General features: G+C 42.2%; 1 protein-coding gene across 1 annotated transcript in view; it reads right to left on the bottom strand.

Moving 5' to 3' along the window:
• Nucleotides 1-12217, bottom strand: part of sned1 (sushi, nidogen and EGF-like domains 1) — an 82380-nt gene that overhangs the window by 27024 nt on the left and 43139 nt on the right. Inside the window, 5 exon segments of the mRNA XM_037675013.1 lie at nucleotides 7801-7917; nucleotides 8110-8208; nucleotides 10703-10785; nucleotides 10876-11008; nucleotides 11146-11424. Of these exon segments, the coding sequence (XP_037530941.1) occupies nucleotides 7801-7917; nucleotides 8110-8208; nucleotides 10703-10785; nucleotides 10876-11008; nucleotides 11146-11424 (711 nt within the window).

The raw sequence follows: 12217 nt of genomic DNA, 5'->3' as shown, positions 1-12217 counted from the left end.
AAACCAATTGGAAGAGTGGGAGAAATTCATTACCCGCACCTATTGTGAGATAGTCAGACGACAGGGCAGAACCACCCTTTATCGGTTTAAGAAAACCTTACTCTAAGAAGTAAATAAAGGAAAGGCCCCAACAGTCAAAATGCAGGTTCAACGCCCCACAAATTCAACAGCAATAGGACCTCAAATGGTCTGTTGCTATTGCCTTTTGGGGTTGGATGATACCCGATTTTTATGGGCCGTAGGTCCAACATGGTGGTGCCAGGGCTGCCACTCTAAAGTTATAATTGCGACTGGAGTACATGGTATTTTGGTCTCTGACGAGCCCGCCAGTCTTCCTCAGGTGTCTGCAGAAGAGTGCTGGGAGGTAGAGAGCACCTGCAAGGTCATCTGGACCTCGGCCGAGGGCTCTGAACCCTATATACCTAGAATAGCCATCCCTAGGAGAGCCACATATTACCCAGTAATAGTAAAACTCTGGGAAAACACAAATAAAACTACCAGGCATGTAGCCTACCATCTGGCCACGGGGTTGCCGTTGGTTCACGGCCCCTCCTTTAGGGTCACACAGGAGCCCCGAGAGCTCACGTCCTCATCTATCATGGTCATTTTAACGGCAGGGTTAACGACTAGCCCTCCGGTAGTCTCCGTGCCCATGGTAGCTAGGGAAGAAGGTAGACGAGCCAGTGTTAGTGTCCCTACAACCCCACCCGAGATAGCCAGCCAGCCCCAGGAACCAACTAATGGCCCACCTGACCTTTTGCCAACTACATCCTATAATGAAACCGAGCCCATGGAGGTGGAGATATCCCCTGGAAGATCGACTGCACTTCCATTAGATCATAACGATCTAAGTCTCCTGGAAAACTACCTGGATGACTTTGACAGGTATTTAAGTAGCGAGGCGAGCCGATCCGGTCCTCTGAGTACCGACGGCACGGCTCTCACTGACCCAACCAGTCCATCTGATTCTGAGCCTCCGATCTTAACACCGGAAGGCTTGACCCATTCAGAAACTACTGAATCTGAAGGGTTACAGGTTGCCCCTATGCGGCTGAAACAGCTTCGTCAGATGCCCATTTTAGTTGCCACAACCCCTCAAATTAGGAGGCAGGTCATAATAGAAAACATTACTCCTGTAGGTTCACCCCTTGTTGAGATCCCGCCGACCCTTCAGTCTTCTAGATCGGCTGACCTAACGGAGATCGACCCAGCAAGTCAATCCGCTGTCCCGGCCCAGGAGGTCAGGGTACCCAGGAAGCGAGCGGCGCCGGATGAAGATCAGGCGGAGCAATCCACTTCGAACGCAGACCTGGACAACATGACGGTGGTTGACTCCTGGGAGGGAGAACAGGAGGGCTAGGTTACTGCGAACCTGGAGCCAATGAGGAGAAAGATCCGACTTCAAGAAGGGGGTGTCAATAAACCAGGTGTCTGTGATGATAATGCATGAACAGACCACCAGCTTTAAGAAAAATTAAGCCTGATCAAAAGTTCTCCTCAGCAGCAGGACTGAACTCCTGCTTTAAATCAAGCTGAAAATGATAATGTAACCAAAGAGTTTTACTGTTTTGATAACGTGTAACTAAACTGTTTTACTGTTTTACTAATAATCAACACATAATCAATTAATGGAAGTGTTAATCTTTAAAACATTGTATAATCTTATGTAAGATTGTGTGATTCACTTTTGCTTGTGAAATGGTAAAGTTGAAGAGGCCTCATGAAACAGAGAAACAAGTCTGGACATGCCTCGAGCAGAACAAGAGTCAGAGAGTTCAAACACAACTCATCTCATGATGACTCATCTTTGAGCAAAACAAGTTCTGGAAAGTACCGAGAAAACCGGTCTGAACCGGTTGAGGTGCAAAACAGCAGAGAAGTTACTGGAAAAAAGATGATGTAATTTTCCATAACCCCTCCTTAAGAGGAGGAGGGATGAATAAGTCTTTAAATACAGACTGGGCAGAATGAACTGGGTCCATGCAGAGTCGGAGCTGAACCAAGGAGCTGAGCAGAGAGAATTACAGGCGAGGGGCAGCTCATCAGGATCAGAAGGAGCCCAAAAAGGAGATTGGATTTTACCAGTTTTGAGATGATGATGGAAGTTAACTCTTTTCTTCACTAACATGGGATTGGATGTAAGCTTTCTTTCGTCAACACTCGAACTGGATGAGTTTCCTACTTCTATAATGCATGACCTGGGCCCGTCCAAACTCTGATCTTCTAATTTGGAAATAGTTGCACCTGCCTTTGAGGTCGGCCTGTATCTCTCTCCTAGAGAACAGGAGATCTGCCCTTACCTCCACAAGTGTCTCACTAAGGGGCATTCCAAAATCATGGTAAGCGGACGACCTCATTCTTACTCTGCTCTGACTAAATTGTTTCATCAAATTGGAAGAACAGCATACAGAATAAATTTAGAAGTACTGAATTGGCTACTAGTGAGATTTGCTCGAAGGTGTTTCTGGTTCATGAGGGAGCTGAGAGAGAACATTTTTTGGCTTGAGTTGTGAAAGGTTTATGTGAAGGCAGTATCTGTAAACCCTCAAGGGCTCTTGAGGTTTAGAATTTCCACAGATAGTAGTCATCGCCTTGTTTAGGGAAGAAAGTGTATCCCATGTACTCATGATAAATTACTCATTATAAAATTGTGCCTGTTGCTGTACCCCTGCGCAAACTATTGATTAAAAGCAAAGCAAAACGTACAAATCTGGACTGTTATTTCACCCTTAATGAGCAAAACATGGAAATGCTTGGTTCACTTAACAACACCAATAACAGGAGGTTTTTGTAAAGGTTTCCTAGTTGATAAACAACACCCTTGAGCCCGTTTCCAGGGCCCTAAAGATTACCAGAACAGTTAACAATTGCAACGCTAACGTAAGAGGTGAGCGGCCACAACGCGAGTTTCTCTGGACCAGAAGATCCGATCCCTGCTGCTTGGATGATCGAGGTAACAGAGTGAGATTAGGGTGTGACTCACGGATTTAAGGTCGTTAATATTCTGGATGAATCACCTCGCCGCAGCCTTAATGAGGCCACTTTAGACAGCTACAGGTAATACCACGGCGCTGAAGTAAGCTTCCGGACCCCTTGGAGGAGAGGCTGCAAGCAAAGGTGCTTATCGCTACCTCCAGTGGTTACCTTTGCCTATCGGAAAGCAGACAACATTTTGATGTTGTTAGTCAGGTTCTCACAGGCCCACGACCTCTAACCTCTGCACCACCACTCCCCCATGAAAAAATAAAATAAATATGTGTAAATGTGCAGCTGATAAGGAATAGTTTATTCTGAGCTGTGGTAACAGTAGATCATGCCACAACGAACAATTATCTTAAAACAAGGAGAAAAATACAAAAATCTTTAGGATTATGATGGAGTGAGAAAAGCCAGCTCTCTGGAGCTTCACAGCAGAAACATCTCTCACAGTTTAAACATGTCATGACGTTTAGTTGACTGAACGGCACTGTCACAAATTTTTACACAACCACAGTTTAAGATCTAGAATTTACAAGAACTCAATCACTGAATGTTGAACTACATCACACACTTTAACCCTCAAGACGTCTAAAACTTTCCAAAATGTTTGCAAACTTTTTATTCCCACAAACTTTACACTTATATGATTTTTACGCCAAGATGTGTGTAATTCTGTCTTCTTTCCCCCAGTATGTCTCTGTCACTGCTGTAAGACAGGATGTTGTTTAAAATCCTTCCAGAGTATAGAGTGTACTCACTGACTTCCATTGAATCAGAGCTCAGTTCAGGAAAAACAAATATTATGAAAAATGTGTCACCAGAACCCCCTAAATACTTTGTACAGAGTCTGAGTACCCAGACAAAATTTGTAATAGTTCACAATGCTGTACACATCCTACAGAGTGCATACAGCAGATATAATTTCCTACATGTGTGATATTTTCTTATTGTTGATGGTACGACAGTGATATCTGCAGTTTTACAGCCTTTCTGGTTGGAAGCTGTTTGTTGCAACAAATCAGTCAGCAGCAGGTCCACAGTCACAGTTTTAACCAGGCTGCTTTTAAAGGGCTTGCTGCTTTTAAGAACAACAAATGACCCAACAATAAGACTGATTTCATGTGATGAAGTATAACCATGAGTAATAATCACAGTAGCATTCGACCCCATCTTTCCAATTGTGTTTAAATGGTGTATCGTTTCAAGACGACTGTGGAAAATGTACATACTCAATTCCTACTCCTTCTCCCTCTGAAACTTAAATAATTATAGGAAAAACACTTTTCCCCCAGGCAGCTGGCAACGTCCCATTTTACTTCCTGTCATCATGCATTCCTGCTTAGAGTAAAGATTTACTGCAGGTTAAATCTGCACTTTATGGTTTGAGTATTATTAGGAAACATTAACAGATGCCTGCAAATCAAACATTTGGAAACTAGAAACACAAGTTTTCCTTATGAAGACAGAAGCCTCATTTCACCTTCATAAAAAGTCCTGACGTGAAATTTTCACACCTGATATTTAGACCAGAATAAACAGTGTTGAACAAGAACTAATAATGTTCCTGAATATTTTTCTACGTGATTCTAGAAAGATGAGAATAAAAACAAACAAAAAACAGTTGTGTGTTAACAATGTTCTGCTGACTCACACAGGGAAAAACAAAACTGCTTAAAGTAAGCAAAGTACCAGCCGACAGGGACTGAGGTACTGATTTATACAATACCACAAAACTGTCCAGTTTCAAGACTGGGCTTAAGACTTTCCTTTTTGGATAAATCCTATAGTTAGGGTTGGCTTAGACTACTAGAGGACAAACTGACCTCATTTCCTTAAAATGTAATAGTTCTCATTTGATACTATTTCTATCTTAAGATTCTTGACCTGCCATTGTGTATCTGTTCCTCTCAAACCCAGCCGGTTGAAGCAGATGGTCACTTGTCCTGAGCCTGATTCTGCTAAAGGTTTCTTCCTCATGAGGGAGTTTTTCCTTTCCCCTGTCGCCTTCATGCTTGCTCAAGATGAGAGTTGTGTGATGAAGTTAAATTCAAAGCTGCTCCTCAGATAAATAATGTTAAATTATTATTTTATCTATGAATGTTTCTGTTCAGTGCCCTGAGATGACGTCATGTCTGTTGTGACTTGGTGCTATATAAATAAACTGAATTGAATTGAACTTGAGTTGAATGCTTATTGTTCAGTGATTTTTGCTGAAAGCTGCTGAAGAAGCTGAAACAGAGCTGAAAGATTTCATTACTAAACTGTCAATGCGAGTTGAATTTGAACAGCTGACATTTGATGAAGGCAGGGGAATAAACGCAGAAAGCAGGATAAAAAAAAGCATCCAAAATGTGTATAAAAAGCTGAACAAAGAAGAGAGAGTAGATTACAAAAACACACAAAAAAGCTGAAATTAGCAGAAAGAGGCTGAAAGCATAAAAAGTAGAAATTATTCAAAACAATCACAAAAGTGGAAATTAGCAACAAAAAAAATCAATAAAATAGCAGGAAAAAAATGCTACAGTTAACAGTAAAACTGATCAACAGAGAACGCCATCTCCTCTGTGGTCCACACTGCTCTCACCCACCTGGAGCAGAAGGACTCTTACGTCCGTATGCTCTTTGTGGACTTCACATCCGCCTTCAACACCATGATCCCACAAACCCTGCTGGACAAACTATCCACACTAGGACTAAGCCCCTCCATTTGCAACTGGGTACTAGACTTCTTAACAAACAGACCACAGTCAGTGAGGATCCACAACTTCTCCTCCTCCACCATAACCCTCAGCACTGGCTCTCCTCAGGGATGTGTGTTGAGCCCTCTCCTGTTCACTCTGCTCACGTAAGATTGTGCAGCTACACATCCAGGCTGTCACATTGTAAAGTTTGCAGATGATACAGCGGTGGTGGGATGCATCACAAACAATGATGAGTCCAGCTACAGGCAGGAGGTGGAACACCTGGAGAGCTGGTGCAGGAAGAACAACCTTCACATCAATGTGAAGAAGACAAAGGAGATGGTCGTGGACTTCAGAAGGAACAAACCCCCCCACCCCCACCCCCCACCCGAATATAAGAGGATCTGCAGTGGAAGTGGTCTCCAGCTACAAGAACTTGGGTGTAAACATGAATGACAACCTGAGCTGGAGCAACAACACCACCAGCCTGATCAAGAAAGCTCATCAGAGACTCTTCTTCCTCAGGCGGCTGAGACGAGCTGGTCTGGGAAGCTCAGTCCTCACCTCCTTCTACAGGTGTGCAGTGGAGAACATCCTGTGCTCCAGCATCAACGTGTGTCATAGAGGCTGCACAGCTGCAGAAAGAAAAGCTTTGCAGAGAGTGGTGAAGGCTGCACAGAAGATGTTGGAGTCAGTCTCCCCACCATCACAGACATTTACACCTCCAGATGCAGGAAGAGGGCCACCTGTATCATGATGGACCCCACTCACCCAGCACACATACTTTTTCCCCGCTCCCCTCAGGAAGGAGGTTGAGGAGCATTAAGTGTAGAACCACTAGACTGAGGAACAGATTCTACCCTGAGGCTGTTAGACTCATGAATCTCTAACCAGAATAATCACTATGAACCATCACATCATGTTGCTGCTGATCTGTTTCATGTTGCTGCTGATCTGTTTCATGTTGCTGCTGATCTGTTTCATGTTGATGTGTTCATGCATGCTCATCTACTCACATAGACTCATGTTCATGCTGCTGTTCGGCGTATTGTTTTTGTTTTTATGCTATTAGTGCTTGGTGTATATTTAGTTTATGTTTTTCTATGTTCATATCTTAGATGTTATTACTGTTTTTCTTTTAAATTTTATTGTTGGATGTAACTGGGACCTTGTGTACATTATTTTGCTTCACCACATGTACCACATGGGGTGCGAATGACAAAGAAACTCTGACTCTGATTCTGAATCTAAAAAACTATAAAGTAGCAGTAAATGCTGAATTTAGCAAAGAAGCTGAAAAATGCTGAACCAGAGCAAAAGCTGAAATGAGCAGTAAAAGGTTGTAAACAGCACAAAGAGTTTGAAGGAGTGAAGAGAGCTTCTTTCATTTTCAATGAGAAAAACATGGCTGAAAAAGCTAAATACTACAAAAAGTAAAAATTGCACAAATACCAAACGTCACAGCAGGAACGTCCTGAATGAGTCCAACGTTTTCATACATGAATTGTTGAAGTAGAACAAAAATTGCAGAACAAGTTATGCGATGATAAACATATGGAAGAAAAATGGATCGCAGTAGTAAGAATGATTTATGAACATTCACACAATTAAAGGACCATAAACCCCCTGCTGTTTTTTATGCCATAGTTTTACTCTAACATTAAATGCTGAGATGGGATGGCATTACTGGTCAACCATGACATCATGCATGATCTCCCCGACTGTGTACCGCTTCATGTGACATGTTGGTGTTTCTCACTTTGCATGCCAACATTTTACCCAAAGATGTTGTGCAATCTGTTGGTGGTCAGAGTAAGTGTTGTGAATGATGCTCAGCTACTACCTCACCAGATTTCAGCTCAATATCAGTACAACTGACTCAGTTATAGCTCTTTTAATTTAAGCTAAGTCTGAGTGGTTGTGGCGACCATCTTAAACTGGGTTCAAAAGTAAATCAGTTGTACATGTACATCCAGTGAATACTTCTTAATAGTTTAATAAAAAATAATCCAACAAACACACACAAATAGGCAAAAACATTTCATATGGGGAACCTCAAGCTATTTAGACAAGCAACAACAATTTGAGCCTCCTCATTCTGCATGTTCCCGTGTGTCTGCAGAGTAAAAGCAGAACTTACACAGCTCACAGTGTCTGCCTTTAAATCTGGCTGCACAGCTGCAGATGAAAGAGTCGCCGTCGCTCACACACGTCCCTCCATTCTGGCAGGAGCGGCTATGGCAGTCCTGAGGCGACTCTAAAGAGACGGCAGATGCCATTAACGTCCTCACAACAGAAGGAGGTGAAGGCCCACATTATCCACACCATGTGCTTAAAGGCCCATCAGAACATGATTCTCATGCATACAACAGCCATGTTAGCTGGGATTACATGCATGGCTGGAGTACCATCCATTAAAACAAAGCAAAATGAAACAGTTAACACCCACCAGGCTGTGTCCTTGAACCTTTTTCTTCTATCTCAAGTGCAAGGCTAATTTTGTTTGTCGTTTCCTCCAGCTTTTCTAACACGATAGGTGGATCAGGTTCTGCAAGGCAAAACATTTCCTGTTATGTCCTGTGAGAAGACAAAATAAACAACTGCATAATGACCAAGAGGATTTAGATGCTGCATGTTCCTCAGCATTAAACAATGCTATGACACTGCTGGTCTAACATCATCAAACAGGCAGAAGATCCATGAAGAGGAAACATTTTCTAAAGAGAACAACAGGTTTTCAGTTTCAACACGTGGACAAAATAACTGTGGGAAGAAAAGCATTCTGTAAAAAGATCATCGCTAACATTTTAACAATAGGTTTATTTTATTTTGTAAACTGCTGGTTGAAGTGAACAGCATATGTCAGATAAAGTCCTTTCACATGAGAATCACTCAGTCCACAGGACCACGGCAGGATTTTCCCATGTGTCAAGATGAGCAAATAAAATGAATATTGTATAGTTTCATTTTGTGACATAATACTGTAGTGAAAACAGTAATATCCTGATGAACACTACGATCATAAGGAAAAGAAAAGCTCTTTCAATTCTAGTATTTTATGTAAGTTAGCATAATAAAACAATCTAGTCTTTATCAACTTCTAAAATTATTTAAATCTGATTCAAGGTGTTCAAAAACACTAAAGATTGCATTTTGTTATTTTTTTCCAAACAAAAATTAAACCAAAATGTAAAAAGCTGTGTGTGAAAAACTGAGTCCACCTTATGATGCAGCAGCTTCCTTCTGCAGCCAACAAAGTCCATGCTCAATAATCCAGGTATGCAACCCAACACTTTTCAGTCAGGTCATCTGGACAGTTTCTTTTTTTGTGCTGAAATGTTTCACCTTCCTTCCAGAAGGCTCCATCAGACTGATGAAGCCTTCTGGATGGAAGGTAAAACGTTTCAGCACAAAAAAAAAAAGAAACTGTCCAGATGACCTGACTGAAAAGTGTTGGGTTCCTTTTGCAGCATGAAATCTCCGTAGAAGTTTTCTGCAGGAGTTCAGTCTCTCACATGGTTGTGGAGGAGTTTTGGCCCACTCTTCTTTACAACATGGCTTCAGTTCACTGAGGTTTGCAGAAATCTCTGCCCATCTCTCTGAAGACCTCACCACAACTTCTCAGTCAAGTTGAAGTTTGGACTTTGACTGGACCATTGCAACACCTTCATTGGTGCCCTTTTCTTTTTTTGATGTTGTGCTTTGGGCTCATAGTTCTGTTCCATGACCCAGTTTGGTCCAAACTTAGCTGTCGGACAGAAGACTTCACATTTGACTCCAGAATCCTTTGGTCTACAGAGAAGTTCATCTTCAGCTCAGCAAGCGGTGTGCTGATATATGACTGAGGGATTTAAACAGAGAATGTTTGTAGTTTTCTACATGAGTGCTTTCCTGGAGTTGAACTGAACAGGGAATGAAGTAAACTTTAATGTTTTTGGTGCAAGATGCTCATGTGCGTTTGTGATTTTGCTTGTCCTAGGCAGCGCAGAGTGACAGATCCAAGAGCAACTTCATCCTCCTCCAGGTGCAATGATGGAGCCGAGGGGTGGCCAATGGTGGCCTTGACCACAAGAGATTAATGTTCAGCCACCTCAAGAGCCACCCCGATAATTTGAGGAGATTATACTTTTAAGTTATATAAAATCTAGAAAGCATAGTTTCCTCAAATAGCTGGGGTAGCTGGTTTACATGTATAATTGGCGGTGGCCATCTTGGATTTAACATGGCAGCCCAGTATTCGATAGGGACTTTTCCTGTGCAGCCACACACAAAAATGGAAGTTGGTACCTCACTTATTTTTCAAGTTATCATGCTCACAAGACGGACAGGTTTTCACCAAACATGGCGCTGTGCATTATGGGTAAACATTTTTACTCTTATATGTCCAGAAGACATTTTTTCCAAGTGTTGTGGCTCAATCAGACACACACCTTTACAAACCTAAATCATGCTTCCATGTTTAATTTTTTATACAGAAGAGGATTTATTTTGGCAACACTTTCAAATAAAGTTATACTCGTTCAGTCATTTTTTATTTGTCCTGCAAAAGTTTTTACTTTAGAATATTTTTCTCCTTTGTAGAAAGACATTCTTTTCAAAACTGTGCTAATACACCGGTTTGATCAGGAACAGCTGCTCTTATAGAGGGATCATACTGATTATTATCAGTTAATCGATAAAACTGATCAGCAGCACCTGGCTGCTACTTTCCTTCTTAAATCCTGTAGAAGCAGCAGAGTGTATTTAATTTTTCCACACACAGCTTTTTTAAATGTTAGTTAGTTTTATCTTTGTTAATAAAATAATGACATGGAGGAAATGGTTGTATGTTCTTTGTTTACTTGAGGTTAGAGGTTAGATTTTAATAATTACCCTATACAACATGAGCATTTTTATTATGTCTTGAGTCATAAAACCCTTGAACTGACAGAGGGTGAACTTTTCCCCCATGACTGTAACTACATAAAAAAAAAACACTTTATTTCAGACTATTTTCTGGTGATTCTCTCTTCTAGGTTTATTGCATGATGGCTTGAACTTACTTGCACGATGTCGAATAGTTTTCCGAGGCAAATGCGTGAACTTAGCTGTTATCTTTCCCCTACTGTCAACCAGCTCAGTGTATCTGCAGCACACAGAGACAAACACTAAGAGCTTAACTTCAGCTGTGAAACTGATACTTGTGCTTTGAGGCTGATTTAAACGTCACATGTACCTGAACGAGTCTTCTGAGTTCCCTGTTTCTGTTGGTTCTCCCAGGTCTTGAGGAGAAAGTTTGCGTGCAGTCTGAGTTCCCTGTCCCGTCACTGTGGGCCTCTCTTTCCTCCCTACTCTCACCTGCATCGGCACTGGGTGAGATAAAAAGTAACACAATAAAAATGTCATATGTTACTTAACTATGATCAACTTTATGGACAGCTCATCAGATTTCAGAGGAAAATGTCGTAATGCGTTGTCACTGAACATTCTCACAGCTGACACTCACAGGTAGTGAAGGCCACATGCTGTGGCACACTGTGGATCTGTCCCTGCTCCGTGTTCTGAACAGAAGTGAGCACCACGTGGTACTGCTGTCCTGGTGTCAGCTCACGGACTGTGTATGATCTTAACTTCCCATTGGGCAGGAAGCGACTCCTGGTGTTCAGCCCTCGGGTCACGTTGATCACAAAGCCATCTGAGATGTTTCCTGGGTGGTGGCCCCAGGTGATCATTGCTGAGTTAAAGGTCACGTGGGACAGAGAGAGGTTCTGTGGGGGCTGGGGTCCTGAGGATGTAAACAAAACATCAGCTGGTTACATTATTGGCATTTGATTTAACGTTGCATTATTTGGATGTACAGGTCCTTCTCAAAAAATTAGCATATTGTGATAAAGGTCATAATTTTCCATAATGTAATGATAAAAATGAAACTTTCATACATTTCAGATTCGTTGCACACCAACTGAAATATTTCAGGTCTTTAATTGTTTTAATACTGATGATTATGGCATACAGCTCATCCATCCATCCATCCATTATCTTTACCCGTTTATTCCATTTTTGGGTCACGGGGGTCGCCGGTGCCCATGTCCAGCAATCACTGTGCGAGGGGCGGGGTACACCCTGGACAGGTCGCAAGTCCATCACAGGGCCACACAGAGACAAACGAGACAAACAACCATTCACTCTCTCACTCACACCTAGGGACAATTTAGAGAGTCACCAATCAGCCTAACATGCATGTTTTTGGTCTGTGGGAGGAAACCGGAGTACCCGGAGAAAACCCACGCATGCACGGAGAGAACATGCAAACTCCACCCAGAAAGGCCCCTGGACCGGGGTTTGAACCAAGGACCTGCTCGCTGAGAGGCAGCAGCTCTACCAGTTGCGCCACCGTGCTGCCCGCATACAGCTCAAGAAAACCCAAAATGCCTGTCCCAAAAAATTAGCAAATTTCATCCCACCAATGAAAGACAAGTGTTTTTAATACAAAAAACGCCAACCTTCAAATAATCATGTTCAGTTATGCACTCAATACTTGGTCGGGAATCCTTTTGCATGAATGACTGCTTCAATGC

This window comes from Nematolebias whitei, chromosome 3 (assembly GCF_014905685.2).
Source record: "Nematolebias whitei isolate Nwh7 chromosome 3, NemWhi1, whole genome shotgun sequence".
In the NCBI taxonomy this organism is placed as follows: domain Eukaryota; kingdom Metazoa; phylum Chordata; class Actinopteri; order Cyprinodontiformes; family Rivulidae; genus Nematolebias; species Nematolebias whitei.
Note: the sequence above shows the minus strand (reverse complement) of the source record. Positions and strands in the feature narration are given on the sequence as shown.